This window comes from Hesperophylax consimilis, chromosome 17, assembly GCF_061612785.1.
Source record: "Hesperophylax consimilis isolate HC1 chromosome 17, BYU_Hcon_1.0, whole genome shotgun sequence".
Taxonomy (NCBI): domain Eukaryota; kingdom Metazoa; phylum Arthropoda; class Insecta; order Trichoptera; family Limnephilidae; genus Hesperophylax; species Hesperophylax consimilis.
Genome location: NC_142852.1, coordinates 19,275,497 through 19,286,170, shown reverse-complemented (window position 1 = coordinate 19,286,170; position 10,674 = coordinate 19,275,497). Strand labels below are relative to the sequence as shown.

Below are 10,674 nucleotides of genomic sequence, written 5' to 3'. Positions count from 1 at the left end.
TTTATACAAAAAGTATAATGGAAATGATAAAATTTTTGTATTGTTATATGTTGATGACCTATTAATTTTTGGAACAAATAACTGTGAAGTTAAACAGCTTAAAAAGGCTTTGAATAGTGAATTTAAAATGAAGGATTTGGGATGTATATCTGATTTTCTAGGTATCAATGTGAGTCAGAACTTAAAATCTGGTATAACTGAACTAAGTCAGAAAAGTTACTTAGAAAATATTCTTGTAAAATTTCAAATGGAAAATTGTAAACCGGTGGCTACACCGATGGATAAAAATTTTAATTTTAAAATCTTTCAAAATCAAAAGGTAGATAAAAATATTGAAAAATTATGTAGGCAGATAATAGGAAGTTTAATGTATGCTGTACAAGGTACAAGACCAGACTTATGTTTTGCTGTTTCAATGCTAAGTAGGTATCAATATTGTGCAAATAATATATTGTTAGCTGCTCTAAAAAGGGTATTGCGCTATGTTAAGTATACATTACATTATAAGTTGATTTACAAATGAACAGATGTAGGTTTAGAGGGTTTTTGCGATGCAGATTGGGGTGGTAATATAAATGATAGTAAGTCCACTTCTGGTTATATGTTCTTTTTCTCAAAATGTTTAATATTATGGAGTTCTAAGAAACAAGCATCTGTGAGCCTGTCGTCAACTGAGTCTGAGTATGTGGCTATGAGTATGGCTGCTGGTGAGGCTTGCTGGTTGATAAACTTATTGAATGATTTTGGTTTTCAAAATGTTTGTCCAGTAAACATTTTTTGTGATAATCAGTCAGCAATCTTGACTGCAGCTACAGAATCTATTAAACGTTTGAAGCACGTAGATATTCGTTTTCACTTTGTCAAAGATCTAGTGAAAAATAATAAAATAAATATAAAATACATAAAAACTGGCGAACAACCAGCGGATATTCTCACTAAATCTTTGAGTAAAGAGTTATTTGTACGATTTATTGGAATGTTATTACATTGAGGGAGGATGTTGTAATATGGCAATGAAATAACATTCAGTTGGTAACACTACATGTACAGGAAGTAAGTGTCAAAAGTACAAGTCTCTGTAATGGCTGTAATGTGTGTGCTCTGCTACAATAAACATTATTTTGGTTAAAAGATCACCATCTATTATTTATCAAGACTACAACAACATTATCTTGCAACTAATAACCCAGATTGTACATTCTATCGTCTAAAAGTGGGAACTTTAGATCACATATTTTTTGGTTTTCCCTCTCTAAACAAATATCCTCCCTTCTATCAAGCCTTATCTAAAATTGCCTCCCCTCCATTCAACATCTCATCTCTTTTAAGTCTGAGACTCCAATTTTCATAATAATCTTGAAATTTGCCTATTTAAATAAAATTATTATTTAAATTCACCTTTCATTTCTCAATAATGAAAGCCAGAAATAATGGAAAAAAAAGTAATAACTTGTTCTGTTTAATGTTTTTATGAAGATTTATTAGTATTATCTTCTTCTTTAATAATATATTACTTTGATGGGTTTAACCTTCAAAATTATTGAAAGTTTTTCCAATAAAAATTGTTTTTTTTTCTTATTAATTTTTTTATTTTTCCTGTATTTTCTTGACTAGTGCACTTACAAATATTTGGTTTATTTGTTTTTGGTAATTTCTCGAAAATATGTTCTGCGTAATAATAAAATGTAAAAGCTCTATGGGCAGATGAATAAATAAATAAATATATTAAAATGCCTTCTTATGGGAAGCTGTGTTGAGGATATTTTTAAGGAAAGATCGGAGTGATCCTAGGTCTTGTAGGATGGATGGAACAAAGAATCATTTCTGAGCCGATCTGTTGAATACAAGAACCAGTCGTTAGAAGCGAAGATACATTTGACGGCCTCGCGATTAAATTGTGTTATTTCACAATTTACTCATTCAAAATAAAATATAGTTTATTTGCGGCACTTTCCAGAGTGGAAGATACTCTCTGGTGTAAGATCAACATTCACAACTGAAACTTTGTTTGGAATGGCTTCGGTCGTGTTTGGTGACCAGACCTGAATAGCTGAGTACTTGTCCACTTTCATTTTCCCCATTTCCTTCTTCTCCTCACTACCATCAGCATCACAACATACCCCTCGAAGTCTCGCTGACTCGAGACGGTTGGGAGCAGTTGTAAAACTTACAGATTTAAAAAAAACGATAAATTAGCTAATGTAAAAATATTAAAATATAAAATAGACATTATTCTCATGACACATTTTATTTGAATTTAAGTGCGCCTGATTGCGCGTGAATTGATAAGGAAATTGAATATAAGGCTAACGTGGTTAGTTGCAAAATCATTAGTTTCTCATCAACTGTCGAGAAATGTTCAAGGTACTCTTTCTTTTCTCGAGAACCGTCGTGGTTGCAGTTTTCGGTAAGTTAATTCAAAATTTTAACTAAATAATCAATCATTTTCGTCGTTTTGTTTTGATTTTTCAAAACGTTTTATTAAAATTGCCTTGGCAAGAAGTAATGTAGAAAACGTTTATACGACTGTACTGTCCCCATATTATAAAGCACACCAAATTTCAATTGAGACAGTCCAACAAAAATTTTAAGGGTTCAGGGCCGTATAACGGCCTTCGCGGTGTACGGGTAAGGCTCTCGACTAGCAAGCTGGAGGTCGCGGGTTCATATCCCGACCAAAGTATATGTTATTGGATTATTTTCTGTTATTTCACAAATTGCTCATTTAAATAAAATATATACTGAATTAAGAAAAAAAGAACTCTCAGTATCACCCTGGTGTAAGAGCATCATTTAGAATTGAAACGATGCTTGAAATAACTTTGCCCGTGTTTGGTGAGCAGATCTGAATAGCCAGGTACTTCCCCACCTTCTTCTTCCGCATCTTCTTCCCTTCAGCCTCATTAAGCATCACAATTGGGGATGCCATAGTCTCACTGGCTCCAGACGGCTGGGAGCAGTTGTAAGATTTATGCGACTTCAAAAAACTAAAAATGGGGCTAATGTTAAAAAATATACGTAAAACTACAATGTATGTGTATTTTTAGCTGCACCCACTGCTGACAATGAAATCCAATGGCGTGTGGTCGGAGGCACAGATGCTAAAGTAGATGAATTTCCCTACATGGCGTCCTTGAGGACAAAAAGTAACTCACATACATGCGGAGGCTCCATTGTAAACGCACACACCATCCTCACAGCTGCACATTGCGTTGACGGGTAAGCAAACGTTCTTATATATATATATGGACATGTCATATTTTTCGTTTTTATATTTATATATTTTTTATATCTTATATGATCATATTAAAAAAATATAGTTGCCAAAAATATGGGGAAAAAATAGTTGCAAGATGATATTAAATCTCCTTAAGTTCTTCACCGATCGCTTTGAAATTTTGGCACAACGTTGCATTCAAATACGCGTGTGTTTTTATATACCCATATTATATAAAGGCCATGTCTCAGTGACTTGTGACACATAAGAACTGTTTTTTTTCCAAAACAATCAACATCTGTTGGACTTACAAACACGCGCTGTTTTATCTCCTGAGACACAGCAACGCGTGGCGGGGTAAAACTAGTATAATGATATGTTTAAAATTAAGGGTCCATCAATAAAATGTGTAAGTCACCAAATTTGAAATTGTTACAATCTCAGAAACACCGAAGTAGCTTTTTGGAGATTTTTTTACAGTAGCTGCACATAGGAAGCCCTAAGGAAAATAATTTCCTTCGGAGCCAATGACATCTTTAGGGATGCCGTGTGGATTTCATTTATTCAATAATATCAATTCATTTCACAATACTCACCCCATGAACCCGCTCCCCCCCCATGCTAAGTAACCAAACAGAGCGAATTACTTGTGGTGACCTATGGCAGAACGGTTCCCTTGGCGGCGGTGCCCGTAGCCGCCTCTCAAATTGTAAGTTTTTTTTCTTATTTTCCAATAGTTTCCAAGCTGATGAATTGACGATCGTCGTTGGAAGCGTATACCTGAACTCCGGAGGTACCAAATACCTGATATCAAAAATCACCATCCACCCCGACTAAAATCAAGGTCATAAATCGGCCAATGATATCGCCATCCTTACCACCAGCGAGCCTATCACCACCAGCACTAGCGTCGGCTTCATCTCTCTGCCTACCAGCTCTACTGGCGCTGGAGTCAAGGTCACGCTGACTGGATGGGGACTAATCGAAGTAAATATTGCTAAATATAGTACATGGATTTGCATTTGAAGGGTCTCGGGAAAAAAGAGCGAGATTTAAAAAATGCAAACGTTTGTATAATATAATTTCAACGTTTAAAATCCAGTACGTTAACTAACTAACGGCGGGCAGAGAGGACGGATCGCTAAAAAACTCGGTCTTGTCACACATTACTTACTTCATTCACATACATACTCTTCTGTTATTCTGACTCTTGACATGGCCCCACTCGAGTATCTGATTCACTTGATCGTGCCTTGTCTTCGTCGGGCTTCCCCAACTTTTTCTACCATTCAAATTCGTGTCATATATTCTCTATACCCTCCCTTCTTCGTTCGTTTGCTCTATATGTCCAAATCTTCTAAGCGCAACTTTTATTTTGTGTACGACAAAGGTACAGACTGTAAGGACGTATTATTTCGGAGAATTTGACAATTCATGGAATTTAATCGTCCATTTTCGGGTTCTGTAAAAGTCTTATTCAAGTTCTGTTATTATTATATAATAGACTAGTTGATTGACAGAACTGAAATAAGAGCAGAACTTGATAAAACCTTTCACAGAACTTGAAAAACTTTTAAATTTGTCCTTAGTCTTATATCGAAAACAGTCCATCCAACTTTACTGCTATTTGCGGGGAGATCGAAAACCTCTTATGAAGATAATGTTAAAATTAACTGCTGCACCGGTGTAATTCCAATTGGTGCAATTCTTAAACTGCATGATTATGAATCTCAAATAATTAGTCAAATCGAGTAAAAATATATGCCGCCAACGGGAATTGAACCCGTGTCTTCTGATGTCCGGTCAGGTGCTCTGTATCCACCGAGCTATGTCGGCTTATTTCCAATCCGCCAAATGATTCAATATATACTAGTACCTCAATCAACAATTACTGCTTATTATATTTTTTCCACCTTTTTTTTTTTTTTTTTTTTTTACAGTATTACCGCACAAGAGTCCCAACTGCTCCCGTCTGGAGCCAGTGAGACTATGGCATCCCCAATTGGGGTATGTTGTGAGGCTGAGGGTATTGGGGAGGGGAGGGAGATGGGGAAGAGGAAGGTGGGGAAGTACCTGGCTATTCAGATCTGGTCACCAAACACGGCTAAAGCCATTTCAAGCAACGTTTCAATTCTGAATGGTGGTCTTACACCAGGGCGATACTGAGAGTATCTTCCACTCTGTAAACAACCAACTTTATTTTTGTAGGAAAGGCTTTGTAAGTGTTAAATTTCTCATTAGATGGCGTCGAGACATATGATACTTTCATTTATTGGTAAAATACTGTTTACTTGTCAAATATTATTTTTTTTTTATTGATAAACTAATATTTATAAGACAAGGTTTTATGCATAGCATAAAGGATATCAAATTGTTATATGGTCTAATCATTACAATACCCTCCAGAAGATCACCCTTCTCACCATCTCTGATGAAGACTGTAAAAACAAATCTACTAATGTCATCGTAGACGAAACTAACGTGTGCACACTCACCAAGGTTGGCGAGGGAGCTTGCAAAGTAAATCATACATGTATTATATTCTTTAGATGTTGTATGTAAGGTCTAGAGGTAATAGGACGGATGACTAATACAATATGTTCAAGTATATAACATCCCATAACAGGGCATATGGGTAAACAAGGATTGTTGAGGAGTGTCAGATGAAAAAATCGGTATGTCGTCAAATTGTTAATAGGTGCCAGATTGTGAATGTTTCGCTTAGGGGGGGGAGGTTTGCTAAATAATAGATACAATATGTCTCATCCTGAAAGGAGAAAAATTCCCCAAGACCTGCGAGATTTTAAAATCTTCGGTATATTTTTGTAAATGTCGGCGGTTTCCGAAAATTTGGTTGGTTAAATATATATTTTTTAAGATTTTCAAATACTTTGGTAGATTTTCTGTGAAAATGTGTAGTTTTTTGATCAGGCAACTTAGTTTGGCATACACCCCTTGCTTTATTCGTATTCATACATTGTTTCATACATACTGTTTGATGCCTGAGGGGTAATGAAAAATGGATTGGTATTAAATTAAAAAAAGAAGGTCAATCCATCGTTATTATCACCAGGAACAAGAGGAGAGAGGAAAAGAAGCATTCACCTTTGGATGACGTTGGTTTCTAGTAGAGTCTTGTTGGTTTTGCGAACATTCCACATAACTATTACTTCCTTATTCAATCACCATTAACCTTCCAGCGGGCGCGTTGAGAAATTTCCCTTGAGCGGGCGCTTGTCGTAAATTTTACGTCATCAAGATTTCTCCATGTAAGTGGTGTTTTCTTTATACAAACGTTAGGGAATTTCTTTAAGGATATGAAAAATCATAATAGGCAGTACTTACAAAAAAAAAATTTGACTTTCTTAAAAAAAACGAAGCAACACTCAAAACATGTTAATATTTCAAAATAAAATATTTTATCGACCTATTTAGTCAGAATCAATATTCTCATCCTTACAATTGTTACAAACCACCTCAACTGAAGAATGGTTCTTGCATGTAAAGGACTGGCAACGGCAACACTTCATTGATGCTGAGGATCTTTTCTTATCCAGTGCACATAACCGACAAACACCGCATTTTGGAAAGCTTCTGTTTTCTTCTTCTGTTATCGGTTCAACTGCCATACCGTAATTCACTTTGAGAAAAGCATTTATATCTTGTGGTAAATGTTTGACATTTGATTTGACTCTAGCATAGCTCGAAGCTCGATGCTTACAACTAAGTAGCAAGAGTGGGGGAAGCGATAAGGCGCGTTTGTCGTAAATTTTACGACAGCGCGCCCGCTGGAAGGTTAAGGTTGAAAAAGTATATTATTAGCTTGATCGTACCGTGTCTTCTTTAGGCGTCCCCAACTTTATCTATCATTCTCTTTATACTACTATATACGTGAAATATTCTCCTTATACTACATTCTTTGTTCATTCGCTCATGTCCAGACGATAAAATCATCCCTTTCTTAATCATACTCTCTGCGCTTTTCACCACATGTCCACCTCAGGGATCTCACTTCCACAGCATTCAGACTACTTTCATCATTCTTCTGCCAGTTCCATGCCTCACTGCCATACTTCAGGATAGGTACCAGCCCTCTATCGTGGACTACTGCTTCGCTTCTTTGGACATTTATTTCTTTAATAGGGTTTCCTGCATTTACCCTTCTTTCAATATCCTATTATCAGCGTTTCCATCTCTCCTAAACATAATTCCTAAATCCATCCATGTTCTCCAATTATTCCTAATTCACAACTATATTGCACACTGTTTTCTTACTCTCTCTTTCAAGCACCATGACGTGAGACTTAATTTCACTAGTTTTAAATCACTCTTCATACATACTTGGTTCATCCTAGACACCAGAGACTGTAGATCTTTCATGATGTCAGAAATCAGCGCCGCGTCATCACGCATACTTTCAGATTACTCAATTCCAAGCCCAATCCCATCTCTTCAAATTGTTCAACATACTTCTCAAACCAACAAATTCACTCACCTGCTCCATGTATTCGTCAATCAGTTTCATCATCAAATAGTTAAACTTCAATGGTTAAATTGATTAAATAGACGAATTCTCCCAATTTTTATTCCAACATCTTATGTTGTACACTTGTAATACGCTGTATGTTAAAATGCTTTGAATGATACACTGTTTTTACAAAAAATAATATTTTCATAATCTAGGGAGACTCCGGTGGACCACTCGCCGATGGAAATGTGTTGGTCGGTATCGTCTCCAGAGGAAAACCTTGCGCCAAGGGTTATCCTGATGTTTACGTCAGGGTCAGCTCCTACTTATCCTGGATTAAGAACAACATTCAGTCTTAATAATTTTTCTGATATTTATCACAGCTGACGGTTTCACTTGGAATGCAGACATTTAAATGAAGATGTTTTATTTACAGTGTACATATATATTGTCAATAGATGTCTCTTCAAATTTAGTTTATCATTGTAAAAAAAATATTAGATTCCTATTTAACCATAGCAACCAGTTTGATTAATCGTCAATTCAGTAGATTCCTATCAATTCCTATTTTATTTATCTATTCAAACGCCATAAAATGGCTTTTACAATACACTTATAATCGAATTATAAGCGTACAGTGGTAAACAGGATAATAATAAGTACATTGATGTGATAGAGCAAATCCAGAAGAAAATCCTCAGGTATGTCTATATGCGGAAGCATGGAAACTATCCTAGGTTCATGCACCATATCGACTTACTTGAGGAAACTGATTCTGTGAGTCTGGAAACTAGGCGGAAAGCAAGTCTGGCTATTATGTCTTTCAAAATTTGGAACAATTTTATCGATAGCCCATTCCTCTTGGGATGCTATGATTTACATGTACCAGACCACTACAGCTGAAGTCGATTCCATGACTTATTCAGAGTACCAAAAGGCAAAACCAACGTCCTGGCAAAGCATAGTATGACGAGGGGAGTGGTGCTGTTGAACGAACTAGCAAAGAATTTGGATGCAAGTGACTGTTCTCTAAATGACCTAAAACAATTATTGTAGAGTCACTTAACTAAATGCTTATATGATATAAAATTGTACTGTAACTGGAATTAATGTTCTGTTGTACAGTAAAAAATAAAAAAATAATAGCACTAAATTTAAGAACAATTAATGTGTACACAAAAACAATATTGATTACTATCTGATTTTTGAAGTCTACAAAAACTGTCTGTGACCGAAGCATCCTTGTGTTTTAATTATTATGAAAGGAAAGTTGAAAATAAATGGGATTGACATTAAAAACAGTGGCTTTATTTAACAAAATTTTCATCCAGTTTTTCATCAAATTCACAGAATCTTGCGTATTTTCTCAGTGTCGCGACGTATTGTGATATGCATTCCTCACGCTGCACACGGTGTTCCGTTTCATATAGCTTGACGGAAAAAACTCACTTTGGAATTCTTGAAAAATGACGTCATGTGGGTATTAACTCCTTGATGTACGAACTTTTTTTTCTTATTTTTTACCTTTTTTTTTTAATCAATTGATATAACTTATAATAACGAGGAAAAAATATTTTAAAAAAAATTGGACTGAAGGCTTTTCAGGAATGAGGTGGTCAAAATTTTATACCACAGTACACATGGGAAAAAAATATTAGGTTCAAATCAAAAGTTTATTAGAAATAAAAAAAGGCCATTTTATATGACTAATTGTGGAAATTTTCAAAACAGTTTTTATCTTTTTTTACACAAAGGGGTACTTTGCAAACACAACATATCCAGTTGGAACGTATGGGCCTGTCTTTTGTACTACAATTCGCACAATGACGTGAAGTAGTATGTTCTGGCCGGTGGGCGCTATTTTTCAGACGTATTTCAGGGTCCACGTAAGGCTTATGTCTCTTAATTTCCACCACCTCCGATGTGGACCCACGCTTTTTGGTGCATTTCAGCTCCTCTTCAGCCAAAAGTCCTCTGTAAACTTGCCTCCTGAAATATTTGAGCCTCAATGGATTGTCTTTGTCAGCCTTACCCAACTTGCAGAGCTCTGTGTAAACAATGTAAGAATTTACAATTGTTGCATCTAAAAAGTGGAAAAATAAACGATGCCACCATTTTTTAGACTTTCTGTTTATCGAGTAAACCGCCTTTTTTTGATCAAACTTGTCCACATAATTCATGCAGTTGTTATAATTATTTAGAGCCAACGGACATGGCACCCTTGTGATCTCACCAGTTTTCTCTTTATAGTCCAGTCAGCCTGTGTCGTAGAACACCATTTAGACCAACTAAATAGTATAAAGCTAATTTTTTCCCCATCGACTACTACCATTTAGACAAGTGTTTAGAAAAAAGTCCCCGCCCCTACCCCCCTTGCTTCCCCCCCTGTGCCCCCCCAAACATGAAAAGTGTAAGGGTTTCGTAAATCGCGTCTATCTCAATTATTAAACAACATATCGGATTGGAATTTTTTTTATTCTCTTTGCTGTAACATTTTCTACAAAAAAAGTTCAGTTAACTTTCGTCGTAACTTTTACCGTTTGTTTGTAATTCGTATGATAAGGTAAAAAATTGTATATTTTTTGGCACATAATTTTATATTTTGTCACAGAACTTTTCAGGCCGACATTTTATGAAAAAATATTTCCTACAAAAGTTGTAGCCCCTGTTATTAACTTTAAAATGATATATTTTAATGTGTACTTTATGGCTAGGAAACGCCAAATATCAACCGTGAAAGTCGGGATGTGACATCAGAGTGTACTGGCCTTGAGGAGGGGGTTTCGGGTTGTTGCATGCAGAGTGACTGATGTCAAGGCCATAAATAGGTCAGTTACGGAAACCCGCCAGACAGAAAGGGTCGCGTCGCGAGAGTCCGTGTTTCGCAGTGATTGTGTTTTATGGTTTGTGTTTTACGGTTTGTGTTTGTTTTTGTGAACCAAAATGGAGGGCGAGTCATGTGTTATTTGCAATGAACCTTTATCTGTAA

The 10,674-nt window shown here is 35.9% G+C and overlaps 1 protein-coding gene across 1 annotated transcript; it reads left to right on the top strand.

The window, feature by feature from the left end:
• The first annotated feature begins 697 nt into the window (after nucleotides 1-697).
• Nucleotides 698-8,044, top strand: LOC149416156 (chymotrypsin-1-like). The gene is made up of 5 exons (XM_089641890.1): nucleotides 698-707; nucleotides 3,048-3,219; nucleotides 4,102-4,204; nucleotides 5,624-5,737; nucleotides 7,901-8,044. The coding sequence occupies exons 1-5, from the start codon at nucleotides 698-700 to the stop codon at nucleotides 8,042-8,044; spliced, it is 543 nt and encodes a 180-aa protein (XP_089498016.1).
• Nucleotides 8,045-10,674: the final 2,630 nt, after the last annotated feature.

Coding starts and splice junctions, on each gene's coding strand:
- LOC149416156 (XM_089641890.1), top strand. Junction 3,220..4,101: donor GCTGCACATTGCGTTGACGG/GTAAGCAAACGT, acceptor CCTTACCACCAG/CGAGCCTATCACCACCAGCA. Junction 4,205..5,623: donor CTGGATGGGGACTAATCGAA/GTAAATATTGCT, acceptor AATACCCTCCAG/AAGATCACCCTTCTCACCAT.